This window comes from Panicum virgatum, chromosome 7N, assembly GCF_016808335.1.
Source record: "Panicum virgatum strain AP13 chromosome 7N, P.virgatum_v5, whole genome shotgun sequence".
In the NCBI taxonomy this organism is placed as follows: Eukaryota; Viridiplantae; Streptophyta; class Magnoliopsida; order Poales; family Poaceae; genus Panicum; species Panicum virgatum.
The window spans coordinates 39,405,273-39,419,808 of record NC_053151.1 but is presented as its reverse complement, the minus strand read 5'-3'; the positions used below and the strand labels follow the sequence as shown (position 1 = coordinate 39,419,808).

Genomic DNA, 14,536 nt, shown 5'->3' with positions numbered 1-14,536 from the left:
AAATCTAATGATGCTAATTAATCCATAATTAGCGGATTGTTACTGTAGCATTATTGTTGCAAATCATAGATTAAGTAGGCTCATTAGATTCGTCTCGCGATTTACAGCCCATTCATGAAAAAAAAATTTGTAAATAGATTTCATTTAGTATTTTATACATGTGTCTAAATATTCAATGTGTTGTTTTTTTAAATTTACAGAGTTTACGAGTTGTGATCTATAGAACCTGAGTCTTTGATCGCCCGCATTGATGGATGATAGTTCCAGCAAACCACCCCCCCGGTAGAGGCATTGAAGGCACATTCATGCTCCCCTCTCGAGCAGGAAGTGAAGCCACCCGTCCACTCCGAGAGCAGGCATTCACTATGTTCGCTTGGCTGGCTAACCAGCCAATAATAATATTTTTTCATATTAAATCAACACTAATTATCAGCTATTAGTCAATTAACAGTAATATTCTCTCATAATAAATCAGCATCAGTCACAACCAAGCAAACACAATGATTAAAGCATACTGTCAGAACGCAGGTGCGCGCCAGTTGCAATAAATAGGCCACCCGGGGCCGGGCGTTCCCTGGGCGCCACCGTCGAGCCGCGGTGTCATCTCATCCGTAGGAGAGCGACTGCGATTGAGAGCTCAACGAGCTGAGCAGCCGGAGCTGGTGGAGCACGGCCACGATGCCGGGCGCGACGGCTGCTGGTGCCGAGGCCGGCGGGGCGCTGGGCGAGACGGTGCGGGAGCTGCGGGAGGCCTACGAGGGCGACAGGACCCGGAGCCTGGCGTGGCGTCAGGCGCAGCTCCGGGGCCTCCTCCGGCTGCTCAAGGAGAAGGAGGTGGAGGCGTTCCAGGCGCTCCACAAGGACCTCGGCAAGCACCACGCCGAGGCCTACAGGGACGAGGTGTCTGCGTCGCGCCCCCATCCATCCAGTCGTCAGCTTCTTAGCTAGTCCGCATCCACGCCTTCTCCTGGTCGCCATCTTGACGATTTGGCTCGGTTTTGCCAGGTCGGGGTGCTCATCAAGTCCGCCAACGGCGCGCTGCAGCAGCTCGGCAAATGGATGGCGCCGGACAGGGCAAGCGTCTAATCGATCCATCGAGCCTCCGTTCTCCGGCCGGCCGCGGCCACTCTTCTGACGCCCTTCCTGCTGTGTATCGGTTGCGGATGTGTGCAGGTGTGGGTGCCGCTGATCGCGTGGCCGGCGACCGCGCAGGTGGTGCCGGAGCCGCTCGGGGTCGTCCTCATCTTCTCCTGCTGGAACTTCCCCCTGGGTATGATTGAAAACACCAATTATCAATTTATCATGTCGACCTCTTTTCCCAGCATCTTCTACTCGTACGGTGCAAAACTCGCCAAACTTAACATTCGCGATGCCAACGTTGCGATTGCGATTGAGATAGATGTCACCACGGTCTTCCCCTAGTATGTGTGCCCCACCTAGAAGCTACAACTAGAAGAAGGTCAGGTTCTCCGACACGTTGCCCACGCCTGTTGTAGTCTGTACGTGCTACCCCGGCGTATGCGCGGTACACGTACACTCTTCTGCACCGCAGTCATGGTACCTGTCTGGTTTTGTTTTCGTTGCTCGAGTCAATAGGTTTGGTGGCGTTCAAAGGGCTAATCACGGGCCCAACTACTGGCGGCGACTGATGCGGTATCGCTGCATCAGTTTTGATGCTCTTTTAACGTACGCACCTGGCCCTGTCGTGGGGGCCGTGGGGCCACTCCTCTTGCGTCCCAGCGGTATCGCACTGCAGGACAGAACTTCATCCAACGGCTGAGAGAACACGGGGGCACACGTACACACAGTCGAACTGTGCCCATCGGATACTACTAATTAGTCTGTCACTGGTTACTACTGCTAACATTGAAACCGTGAGCCTTCACTACTACAGTAATACTAGTACGCTGGAGCTGTCAGAATTGATGGAGTGGTCTGGTCACTCGACGACTTGTACCGGCCCATTAAAGGCCATGTTTGGTTTAGATGTGAAAATGTTTTGACCAGAGAGAAACGATGTTTTGACCACTAATTAGGGGTATTAAATAAAGTCTAATTACAAAATTACCTCCACAACTATGGTTCTGTAGCAGTTGCTCTATCTAATGAGGCCTTTGACCGCACGATTAGAGGATAATTGAGCGCAGTTACTGTAGCATCACTGTAGCCAATCATGATGAAATTTGGCTCATTAGATTCGTCTCGAAAATTTATAACAATTCCTAAAAAAAGTTTTACAAATAGACTTCATTTAGTACTGCATGCGGGCATTCGTCTTTTTGTGAAATTGTGATGGGATGTTTAACCAAACATGGCAAAAAATCTACACCCTCGTTCCAAAATAAGGTCACTTCTAGCGGTGGGGAGCGTGACCAAACAACCAATCAGGGGCCAGCCTTTGTTAATCGTTCCAAAATAGTAAGTTTACTTTTGGCAGTGGGGAGCCTAACCAGACAACCAGAGACCAGCCTTTGTTAATTGAGCTGCTAAATCAATGAACAATGCTAAAATTACGTTTAACTAATTGAAATTTTGACCAGGTTGGACTGGCCGTAGCTCCGCTGACTTCTAGATTTGAGGTGTAATTATTACATTTTAGGAAGAGAGAGAGAGTGAAAAAGACAACCAACCCCTTGTTTAGATGCCTTCGATATTCTAAAACTTACAAGATTCTCCATCACATCGAATCTTTGAACACATACATAAAGTATTAAATGTAGCTACACAAAATAACTAATTACACAGTTTGTTTATAATTTTGCGAAACGAATCTTTTAAGTCTAGTTAACTCATGGCAGGATAATAATTACAAAATACAAACAAAAATGATATAGTGCTTTACAACCAAAATTTTATGCATCTAAACAAGGGGCAAGAGTTAGGTTGTCCCATATATAAAGGTGAACTTATTTTGGAACAAACTTAAAATCTAGAAGTGCACTTAACGTGGGATGGAGGGAGTACAAACCTAGCTGGGACTGTACCATGTACCAGCAAAGCCCACTAATTTGCGAAGCAGCCAAGCAGGCCAGACAGGAGTACAGGAATCCGTGGTTTTACAGAGGCAAGACAGCAAGAGGCTACAGACGTTCAGAGCAGAGGCTGCCTCCATGTGCCTCTGTGCGGTGTGGGGGCGATAACCGTCTGTCCGGCTGCCTAGTTTCAAGGTTCCAGCAGCGCAAGCACAACCGGTTCAGCGGCCATGTACATGTGCCGCTCTCGCGGCACCAGTGAGCAGGTTAACCGAACCGTCGGTAACCGGTCCGGTTTGACCGGTTACCGGTCAAACCGGTCCGGACCGGTTCCGGTTCGGTCCGGTATGAAACCGGTCAAAATTCAAAATTTAAATTTGAATTCAAAAAATGAAAAATTCTCAAAAAAATCCTAAAAATATTTCAAGGTGCAAAGAATCTAATGGTGTCAAATTTTCTCAAAAATTCGTTCATTTAGTATGGTTTGCGAAATTTATAAGTTAAATAAAAAAAAGTGTGTATACGAAAGTATACAAATACAATGTAAAAGTAGTATAAAAAAGGGTTGGAGTGTTCATTTAGACTAAAATATGTTATACAAATATTTATTTAGTATACTTTGTGGGCATTTGAATTTAAACCAAAAAGAAAAAAATTTGAATTTGACCGGTTACCAGTCAAACCGACCGGTTACCATCCAAACCGGCCGGTATACCGGCTAAACCGACCGGTATACCGGTCGGAACCGGTTGAACGTGGGCGTTTGAATTCAAATTTGAATTCCACCGGTTCCGACCGGTAACCGGCCAAACCGGACCGGTATACCGGAACCGGAGGCCGGCGGTTACCGGTCACCGGTCGGGATTCAAAACCCTGCCAGCGAGTGGCTTCAGTGCGCAGAGCTTGAACCGGAGTGGCTTGTGGGCTTGTGTTGTGGCTACTGTCCGCGACCGAGATTAGCGTAGTTAGCTGCTAGTTTTATGCGAGCAAAGCTTACAAATTACATTGCTGCTGCTGGGTTAAGAAAAGGGATTTAGAGGGTGGGGTTGCACGCGAGTCACGCTGGCAGCAGGGTCCGGGACACCACTGTGCCGTGCTGTTCGATCCTGTGACTGTCTTTGCGTGCCCGGCGTGGTGCGGTAACCCTGCTCATCATTTTACTACGAGCCAGTCGTAAATTGATCGCCTACCCTACTGCATGTGGTACCCGCAAAGATCAGGCCGGGGGCACAGTTTCGCAAGTGCGCCTGTATAATCGTACCCGTGCTCGGTCGTGTGCGTTGGCAGGCCTGTCGCTGGAGCCGCTGATCGGCGCCCTCGCGGCCGGGAACGCCGTGGCGCTGAAGCCGTCGGAGCTCTCGCCGTGCACCGCCAGGTTCCTCGCCGACAACATCGGCAGGTACCTTGACGCCTCGGCGGTCAAGGTCGTCAACGGCGGCCCCGAGGTCGGGGAGCAGCTCATGGAGCACCGCTGGGACAAGGTCCTCTTCACCGGTAGGCCAATCCAACCGCCAAGATTTCTCCTGCCGCGCGGAGCAGGCGCGTCCGATCGGGGCCAGCCGTCAGTCTATCTAACGCGCGCGCGCGCTGTTGTCCGTTTCCCGACGAGCAGGGAGCCCCCGCATCGCGCGCTCCGTGATGGCCGCGGCGGCCAGGCACCTGACGCCCGTGGCGCTGGAGCTGGGTGGCAAGTGCCCGTGCATCTTCGACGCGGCGGCGGCCGGCGCGCGGGACCTGCAGGTCTCGGCGAACCGCATCATCGCCGGCAAGTGGTCGTCCTGCGCCGGCCAGGCCTGCATCGCCATCGACTACGTGCTCGTCGAGGAGCGGTTCGCGCCCGCCCTCATCAAGGTGCTCAAGTCGACGCTCAAGCGGTTCTTCCAGGAAACGGAGCACATGGCGCGGATCGTGAACGAGCGCCACTTCGAGCGGCTGAGCGGCCTCCTCAAGGACAGGGCCGTGGCGCCGTCCATCCTGCACGGCGGCTCCGTGGACGCCAATAACTTGTAAGTTCAACTCTATCTCAACACCGAATGCTCTGCCAACAACTGATGCAGACGAGATTGATTTCCTGACGAAACTGTCCCAGGTACATTGAGCCCACAATACTGCTGAACCCGCCGCTGGACTCCGCGATCATGACCGAGGAGATCTTCGGGCCCCTGCTCCCCATCATCACGGTACGTCCCTGAACGCTGCCGCATGCAGCTGCCTGCCATCTCTTGCTCCGGCGAAGAACTGAAACGCTAGCTGCTTCTGCTTGACTACGATACCCACAGGTGAAGAAGATCGAGGACAGCATCGCGTTCGTGAAGGCCATGCCGAAGCCGCTGGCCATCTACGCCTTCACCCGGGACGCCGCGCTGCGGCGCCGGGTCGTGGAGGAGACGTCGTCCGGGAGCGTCACCTTCAACGACGCCGTGGTGCAGTACGCGATCGACGGGCTCCCGTTCGGCGGCGTGGGGCAGAGCGGGTTCGGGCAGTACCACGGGAGGCACTCGTTCGAGATGTTCAGCCACAAGAAGGCGGTCATGAAGCGGGGCTACCTCCTAGAGCTGACGCTTAGGTACCCGCCGTGGGACGAGAGCAAGGTCACCCTCATGCGCTACCTCTACCGCTTCAACTACTTCGCCTTCGTGCTCGCCTTCCTCGGCCTCAGGAAATGATCGAGCTCCGCTCCGCCGCCCCGGCATCGGCGCAAGAAAATTGCACGTGGATTTATTTGAAACCAATAAACTGATAGTGAGTTAATGAATGAACTAGTAAGGTGACCCGCGCATTTGCGCGGCTAGTATTGTTATTCAAAATATATCTTGCATTTTTATTTAATTTTTATTTATAAATTTAATTTTTTCTCCTCACATGCTACTTGCTTTAGTAATCAAGAGTGCTTCTCTGCTGCTAGTATAGTAGTGTCTCATTTTGTATACATCTTTCTTTGTCAGTGATGTGGCCGCATGGTAAACGCACAGTCCTAATTCTGTCACGACTGCCTATCCTACTACTACCATTCGCTAGCAATAGTAGTAACATGTTTCTTATCTGCCAGTCCTTGCAGTAATGCTTCTCACTGCTCAGTTCAACTGACTCAGTTGTTCTTTTGTTGGCTTTTCTATTTTATGATCCTCTTTTGTCGTATATTGCTACTATGTTTAATTCTGTCGTCTGTTGCATGACATCATGCCTCCGTGGCCTAGTTTTTGTTGGGGAACAATCGATCCAAGGTTCTTACTTTTTGGAAGTCAACAAATCTCCATAGTGCAGAGCACAAGATTCCATTCACGTTCAAGCTTGATGAGCTTACTATATCAATCATGGTCTGATTGATATTGTCCTGGTTCCTGATCTACTTGTGGTGTTTTTTTTTGAGCTTGTGGTGTTAATTGTGAGGTGTGGTAGTGTCTTGTAGCAATGTCGACAACAAACCTTTGCAGTAATGTCAAGGACCCTCCCTCGGTAAGGATATGGATGCAGAAGAATTGCGAAAAAAGGTTAGGTTAGATGTGCAGTGGCCTTGTGCTTGCATTGTGTCTATGGACATGCATATTCAGACATCACCAGTAGGCAGTAGATGATGAACAGTCTCTAGATTCTATGGAGGATGAAGAAGCTTGCGGCGCGGCAGTTACCCTTGCTCTTAGGCTCCAACTTTATGATCCTCGTCGCTGGCCCAACTTTGGCCACCCTCTCATCATGATCACCGCAAACCAGGTGGTAGTCTAATATAGTGCAAAGGCTAAAATTATCTTGTTTATTTTGACTAATAATAATATAATGGTGAAGGTACATTTGAAATTTTGGTAATATAATAAGATATATGTGTGGTAAAACATGTTAATTGGTTGTGTAGCTAGTATTCTATAGGTATGCACGATATATAGCTTGATATACAAAATGATGGATATATTATATTTATAAATAGAAATATATTTTAATGACACTGGTGGGTAATTTATAAATATGTATATGGGTATTTTAGACTAAATTTTTTTGTAATGGCAGTGGTGGGTAATTTTAATTTTTCTTTCTCCGTTTAACGATTCTAGATCTTCAGGCCGAACATGGAAGCTTCGTTTGTTGGCCAAATAATATCAAGCCTGATGAGCTTACTATATCAATCATGGCCTAGCCTGATCGATATTGTCCTGGTTTCTGATCTGCTTGTGGTGTTAATTTTTTTTTGAGCTTGTGGTGTTAATTGTGAGGTGCGGTAGTGTCTTGTAGCAATGTCGGCAATAAATCTTTGGAGTAATGTTAAGGATCCTCCCTCGGCAAGGACTGTGATGCAGAAGGATTGCGAAAAAAGGGTTAGGTTGGACGTGCAGTGATCTTATGTTTGCATTGGGTTTGCGGACATGCACGTTTAGATATCACCAGTAGGCAGTAGTTGATGGATAGTCTCCAGACTCCATGAAGAATGAAGAAGCTTGCCGCGCGACACTTTCCCTTGCTCTTAGCCTTCAACTCTGTCATCATCATCACTCGTCCAATTTTGGTCACCATCTCATCATGATCACTACAGGTCAGGTGGTAGTCTAATATAGTGCAAAGCCTAAAATTATTTTGTTTATTTTGACTAATAATAATATAATTGTAAAGATGCATTTGAGATTTTGGTAATATAGCAAAGATACCCGTGCGTTGCTACCGGTAAAAACTACTTGTATTAACTATAACCATGAAGAAATGAAAATTCTCAAAGATTTCTATTCGTTTAAAGATTCCATTTATAGTATTTAAATGTGAACCTTTGTAGCTAATAAAAAGATGTTAATTGTTTAGTTTTTAATATAAATGCGATATAAATTACATAGCACCTTCTTCAAGTTTTTTTCTAGGTTTATTCAAGATTTTTTGGACTTTATTTGCGTGCAGTTTAAACTCAAACCTAGTTCATAATAATCAAAACTATCATTCCTATATAATCATTCAATATAAATTTCCTTCCAAAATTAAACATTGAGTCCTTGTCAATTTCCCTTATCATCTCTAATCTCCAAGTCCGAAAGTCCAAACTTGCTCTTTGACTTTCAAGTAGAGTTGAAAGTCAATACTCAATGCCAACTACCGAGACCTAGACATTGCTATTTGAGCTAATCATCAATTTCAATTTTGAACCATCTGTACAAATTAAATATAAACAATGCGCAAACGAACACAATTTTGTTGGTTCTTTCAATGAATTTATTTCTAATTATTATTAATTGGATTCTACATATAGTCTAAATCATTTGCACCACATTTTGTGAGCTTAATTTATTTTTTTAGATCATATTTTGGCCCAAATATTTCATTTGGGTCTAAATTTTAGACCTTATCTGCTATTTCTTCCACCCGAAAAAGCACTGCAGCACAAAGCAAACCGTGATTCTCTTCTCCAACGCCCTTTCCTCTCCGCCTAACAGTATTGCAACTGCCGCTCGAGACCACAGCAGCACATGCTCTCGATCTCAGCTCTGAGCTTATAATGCTTCCTCTAGCATCCAATCTGACCAAGAGCGCCCGTGCCGGCTGTTGCCATCAGTGGCTGTGGCACTGCGCAGTTGGGACCGGGTCAATGGGTGACGGACGAAACCGAATAGGATATGAAACTAAAATCAATGCATGTTTCCTTGCCCAGCCGGAATTTTGCAAGCTTCCTCCGCTACCGTGGCGGCGCTCCGCCGCAAGCGTTGCGGGCTCCGCTGTCGGCCTGTCGCGGGCAGTGCGTGCGGGAGCCGCGGGCCCCGGCGGCGCCGTCGTGCGGGCACTTGGCCGGGTGCTCCGAGCGGGAGCTGCGAGCTCCGCCACCGGCGTGCTGAGTGGAGCTCCGCCGCCGCTAGCGTGTGGGCGCTACGGCGTTGGGAATCTCCAGCACCGAGCCGCATCTCCGCCGCTCCTGCCGTAGTTCCAGCACCAGGCACTCAAATCCTCTTCCCCGCCACAACACACACGAACGCGAGCTCCAAGAATGCAGACCTGGTGGAATTTGGATTCAGCGACGGGTTCTAGCATGATTTTGACACGGAACGAATGGACCAAAGTCAATAATACCGCAGAAATAAATAGATAAAAATAATAAGATACGTGTGGTAAAACATATTAATTGTTTGTGTAATACAAAATAATGGATAGATTTATATTTATAAACAAAAATATATTTTAATGGCACTGGTGGGTAATTTATAAACATGTATATGGGTATTTTAGGTTAATTTTTTTGTAATAGCAGTGATGGGTAATTTTAATATTTCTTTTTTTCTCCGATTAATATGAGAATTTCTAGACCTTGAGAGCGAATGTGGAGGCTCCGTTTATTGGCCAAATAATAAGATAATAGATGAATGAATGAATGAATGAATGAATGGATGGATGGTAAGCGAATAAAGGATAGTAGTAGTATGCAGTAATATGATGTGGTGGTGAAGAGCAAGTATCGTATCAGTGCTATACTACCTGCAACCGATCTATGGTTGGTTCTAGTGAGACAAAATGTAAAATACCTTGCAGTGTTTAGCAGCGCATTGGTGAGATACGAGCGATGCTACATACTGCGTAGAAGTTTGTAGGGGCAAGGATTTGAATTACGATGTGCCTCTGATTTGTTCCTTCCATGGTAAATGTAACATTGTACAACGCCTGTGTTTTTTTTTCACAAAAGACGGACACTCCTGCACCAACACCATTGGTCCGCTAGCCATTAAAATACCAAATTTTGTTTAGACTCCCCAGCCATTTTTGAACAAAAGGAAAGTGGGCCGGTATGACTGTTTGAGCCACCCAATAGCACGAGAGGCCGAGAAAACTAAACAGGACAGGACTGGGCCTAATTAACCTTATTGGGCTGATGTACCCTTGGACGAAGGGAGAAATTTTGGACTGACGGGAAACATTCTCGACCTCCTTTAGGCATTCTGTGTTGTTTGCTTAGGACAGTCCCAACCCAAACTCTACCATGGAGTCTAAGCCTCCTATTTATTGTATTTTGTTAATGTGGCAGTATATTTATGGAAGAGAGAGAAATCAAGACTCCAAGTCTTATTTAGACTCCAAATCTTCACGCAAATCAAGAATGAATGTGAGAGAAACAAGTGGGCCATAAACTAAAGTAACACACTTTGCATTGGGAATTATATTTTCTTGTGATGGAGTTTTGAGGCTTAGATTCTATGTGTGGAGTCTGCATTGGGATGCCCTCATCGTCATTCGTCGTCAGGGTCAGATTTTCCCAAATCCCAATCATGCTACTTGCAGTTTGCAGGGCAGCTAATGGCACCAGCACTACTACGTCTGCCTGATTTTGCACTCGCTCTTCTCTCCCGTGACCTTTTTGTCCCGGTGAAGATGTGGTGGTGGCCACGTCCCCCATGTTACGCGTAATCCTACACGCTACACCAGAGCAATGAAAGACAGCAGTACCATGCAAGCGCCGGCGGCCAGCGAGCTCCGCCGCGTCGCCGCCGCTCCGTTGGGCAGCGCGGGGTACTGGTCCGCCGGCGGCATGACGCACTCGCGCCCGTCGAAGTAGACCCTCCTCGGGAACGCCCAGCCCCCCGAGATGGTGAACTCGCCCTCGCTCTTCTGCAGTATCATCTCCGTCTGCACGTTCCCGTCCTGCAGCAGCATCTCGTTGTAGGACCGTATCCCCCAGAACATCCCCGTGTCGTCTGCAACCACCAAGAACTCTCAACAATACTATAATTCTGCTGCAGATCGTGCTGCATTTTCTTTTACTGATGACAAGTGGCGGAGGGGCACTTACTGAAGGTGCCGTACTCGATGAGGGGCTTGTAGTTGAAGCTGAACAGCTGCGTCAGGCTGCGCAGGTTGGGGTGCTGCAGCACCAGGTTCCAGTCGCTGTAGTTCCGCACCAGGTTGTAGTTGCTCACCGTCACCTTCACCCGCCAGTACCTCCGGTAGTTCACCTTCACGTGCCAGTGCACCCGGATCGGGCACATGTGCTCGGAGCACCGGACGAGCGGCGCGGGCGGCTCGTCGTCGTCGACGCGGCCAGCCGCCGGCGGGGGCGGCGCCGGCACACCGCTGCTGCTGACGCACTGCGGCGACGTCGGGGAGCCTTGGCAGCCGCAGCTGCAGAGCGGGCACGACACGATGCCGCTGCTGTAGAACGTCGACAGGGAGACGCAGCACGACGGCGCCACCGCCTCCCGGTACTGCGAGTACGAGCAGGTCACCCGCCACGTCACTGCACGCACGGCAGCAACAACGTGTCAGAGCAGGTGAGGCGCAGCGGCGCACGGTCTCGACGACCAAGGACGTACGAACGTAACGGGGCCTTACGGAGCACTTGGACGTGGCGGTTCCTGTCGACCTTGCTCCTGGTCGGGGGCACCTTGGTGGCGTTGCTGCACGAGTACCCCGGCACGCCGATGTCGAAGCCCCACGGCATCTCAGGCTCATCCTTGCCGCCGCCGTCCCTGGCGGCGGCGTAGTCGCCGACGACCATCTGGAACGCGGCGGTGGATGTGAGGTTGTTCTGGGTGAGGGACGACAGCACGCCGCCGCGGCAGCAGTTGGAGACCTGCTGGTTGAACGGCGTGCCGGGCGGCAGGTCCGCCAGGACGGGCCGCTTCTGGCAGCAGTGCGGGCGGCTCCCGCCGCCGACGCGGGAGCAGTCGCCCTGCTCCGTCGCCTCCGCGCCCCTCGCGTCCCAGATCACCTCCTTGCCGGCCCAGCTCCAGCTCAGCCGCCACCCCGGCTGCTCGATGTGCCGGTACAGCTGGTGGTTTTGGATGCTCACCATGACCTGCGCACGGAGCAAATCGATCGTCCTCTTTCGCTCAGGCGATTTGAGTTTTCCGGATGCAAGGATAAATGCAAAATTTTCACCGCGAGGAATGGGGGTAAAGGGCAACTTGAAACATGAAAAAAAAAGAATGCTAGCACTAGCAGCAAGGGAGGCGGCGAAAGTCTGTATCTTTTCTTCGGATCCATCACCCGTGGGGTAAAATGGCGGCGCTAAAGAACTCACAACTCGACATCACGAATGCGCACCGTGTACGTGTCGGCGGCCTTGGTATCGAGGCTCTGGAAATCCCAGTTGATCGTGATGTCCCCGTTCGGATCCATCGGGTCGTAGGCATCTGATCCAATCCAACGCGATCAAACAATCAGCAACCACGATTCGGCCGCCCGTTTCTCGAGAGCAATAGCCAACGATTGGAACGCACAACAAGAAGAAGAAAGATCACCTGCGAATCGGGAGCAAGAACAACAGCACGAGAAGACGAGCAGGACGAAGACGAAGCGCTCCTTCCCCATCGGTCCAAAGCCGATAGAATTCCCTGGACGGCGGAGCATCATCCCCTCGCCCCGTCTGAACGCGCTCCACGCTCGGTTTCGCAGGAGACAAGGGGAAGACGAGAGGGGGCACAACACAAGAAGACACCGGGAGTTCGGTCAGTCGATAATCCGATCGCCGATGTGACGTTCGCCTCCCATCGATCGCGGCACTCGCCTCGAATTAAACGCCGGGGACGGGGAGGTTTCGGCTTGCAGGAATGCAGGCAGAGGCAGAGGCAGATACGCCGCCGCTGCAGGGGGGAAAAACATTGATTACTCCTCCTACTGCTGGTGGCGGCCCAGTTGGCGCCCGCTCACTAGTCGCCAGTCACCGCGGCGCGTTTTGGAAAGCCACCCCGGATCGGGGCATGCAGGGCGCTGCACGCCGATTTGGCACGGCGTTGCCACATTTGGAGGGAAGGTTTTGAACCCGGGGGGGTGTGGGGGCACGCTCTCGCCGGCGTGTGGTCCCGGGGGCAGAGAGGAGTTCACGTCATGGATGGAGCAAGCAGCCTCGGATGTAAAGCTGCTCGTGGCTAGACACGGCAGGTGATGAGGACCCGACGGCCCGATCAACGGGGAGGTGACGTGACTCCTGAATATTTTTCACCTGGTGTCAAGGTCAGTGGAGAGTGTTCTTTTGGCGAAGACTCGGTACTTCGTAGCAATCTCCTGTTCTCACCTCATTGGCTCATTGTGGCAGAAATTTAGTGGCCAATGGTGAAGGTGTCTGGAGCAGTGTAATATTCATTTATTCTGCAATAGCAATATTGAAACATAAAAATTTGTAGGTCGAATAAGCCATTTATGGGCTAAATTCTGCCTGGGCTTTGTGAAACCAGGCCAGGGCTGGACGTGTGGGAAAGAAAGACAAAAGGCCCAAAGGCTGCAGGACCCTCATCTGTAAGGCCCACGATCAGATGGGCTATTCATGTACCCCTAAAAAAACCTTAGGCTATTCATGTTCTTTTTTATGTGGGCTATTCACGTTTTTGGTGTTTCTTACATTCCCCGTTCCTGTAACAACTGTAATCATGAGTTCTCCATACAAAAATAAAAATAAAAATAAACAGCAAAGATCAAGGGGGATCTCATTGTTGCATAGCTCAGGTAGGCATTCAATAGGCAGTCTCACGATCGGGCATGAGTGTCCTGAAAAAGAAATTGAACCCGGACTAACTACACAACAATCGAGTGTTTTTTTGGTTTTGTTTCAATTAAATTTTGTACCAATGAAATCTTGCCACGTATTAGTATTCCATGAAAGGAATTTGGGCGATGAGAAAAACCAACTCCAGTCAATTTTGAGAACTAGGAGCAGCACAAAAAATCCACTGAGGGGGTGTTTAGTTGGTGAAAAAGTTTGGATTCGGATACTGTCATACATTTTGTTGTTATTTGATAATTAATGTCCAATCACGAATTAATTAGGCTTAAAAGATTCGTCTCATCCTAATCAGTTAAACTGTATAATTAGTTATTTTTTTCCAACTGCATTTAATGCTTTATGTGTTCAAAAATTCGATGTGGCGAGTACTGTAGAAATTTTTATGGAAACTAAGAGCATCTCCAATAGATTACTCATCCCTCTCCCCAATACCAAAAAATTAATGTTTTAATGATGGAGGTGCTCCAACAAATTACCATTTCGATCCCTATTACCTATAAGTTTTTGGTAATCACCAAAACACACATCTCTCTCACCTAAATAAAGGGGATTTCCCCTCTACTCTATTATTGGTGATTGGATTTTGGTAATCTGCTGCAGCAACTATTACCAAAAAACAAAAGTAGCTATTGATAATAAAGAGAGAGAATATTTAAAGTATGAAGTATGAGTAATCTGTTGGAAATGATCTAAACACCCTCTGAAAAGTAAACTGCCGTCACTAATCCCTGCTCTGCCGCAAAATCAACGGCACCTGCACCTGCGCTGTCATCCCAACTTTGGGGCCGTTTAGTTCCCAAAAATTTTCACCTCCCCTTTAAACACATGTATGAAGCACTAAATGTAATTAAATAATAAAACTAATTACACAGTTTGGATGTACATGACGAGACGAATCTTTTAAGCCTAATTAGTGCATGATTAGCCATAAGTGCTACAGTAACCCACATGTGCTAATGACGCGATCAAAGGCCTCAAAAGATTCGTCTCGTGGTTTCCAAGTGAGTTCTGAAATTAGTTTTTTAATTAGTGCCCGAAAAATCCTCCCGACATCTGGTCAAACAATCGATGTGACCTTTGATCCAAAAATTTTCACTAACTAAACACCCCCTTT

General features: G+C 48.7%; 2 protein-coding genes across 2 annotated transcripts; one reads left to right on the top strand and one right to left on the bottom strand.

Annotated features, from left to right (window-relative positions):
• Window positions 1–568: 568 nt before the first annotated feature.
• On the top strand, window positions 569–5,896 carry LOC120682871 (aldehyde dehydrogenase family 3 member F1-like). The gene is made up of 7 exons (XM_039964899.1): window positions 569–900; window positions 1,006–1,074; window positions 1,174–1,270; window positions 4,260–4,466; window positions 4,585–4,978; window positions 5,062–5,152; window positions 5,252–5,896. Exons 1-7 carry the CDS (start codon window positions 679–681, stop codon window positions 5,636–5,638), a joined length of 1,467 nt encoding a protein of 488 aa, XP_039820833.1. The 5' UTR covers window positions 569–678; the 3' UTR covers window positions 5,639–5,896.
• A 4,081-nt stretch (window positions 5,897–9,977) lies between these two features.
• LOC120681245 (COBRA-like protein 7) lies at window positions 9,978–12,233 on the bottom strand. Its single transcript, XM_039962758.1, has 5 exons — window positions 12,164–12,233; window positions 11,967–12,055; window positions 11,253–11,718; window positions 10,714–11,157; window positions 9,978–10,618 (listed from the first exon to the last, which is right to left on the bottom strand). The coding sequence occupies exons 1-5, from the start codon at window positions 12,231–12,233 to the stop codon at window positions 10,341–10,343; spliced, it is 1,347 nt and encodes a 448-aa protein (XP_039818692.1). The 3' UTR covers window positions 9,978–10,340.
• Window positions 12,234–14,536: the final 2,303 nt, after the last annotated feature.

What these genes read in the sequence shown, in the direction of transcription:
- LOC120681245 (XM_039962758.1), bottom strand. Translation starts at nt 12,233, where the DNA reads ATGGGGAAGGAGCGCTTCGTCTTCGTCCTGCTCGTCTTCTCGTGCTGT. An exon ending in TTCTTGCTCCCGATTCGCAG is followed by an intron (nt 12,056 to 12,163) that starts GTGATCTTTCTT and finishes GGATTGGATCAG; the next exon opens with ATGCCTACGACCCGATGGAT. An exon ending in CCGCCACGTCCAAGTGCTCC is followed by an intron (nt 11,158 to 11,252) that starts GTAAGGCCCCGT and finishes CCGTGCGTGCAG; the next exon opens with TGACGTGGCGGGTGACCTGC.
- LOC120682871 (XM_039964899.1), top strand. Translation starts at nt 679, where the DNA reads ATGCCGGGCGCGACGGCTGCTGGTGCCGAGGCCGGCGGGGCGCTGGGC. An exon ending in CCGAGGCCTACAGGGACGAG is followed by an intron (nt 901 to 1,005) that starts GTGTCTGCGTCG and finishes CGGTTTTGCCAG; the next exon opens with GTCGGGGTGCTCATCAAGTC. An exon ending in GGACAAGGTCCTCTTCACCG is followed by an intron (nt 4,467 to 4,584) that starts GTAGGCCAATCC and finishes CCCGACGAGCAG; the next exon opens with GGAGCCCCCGCATCGCGCGC.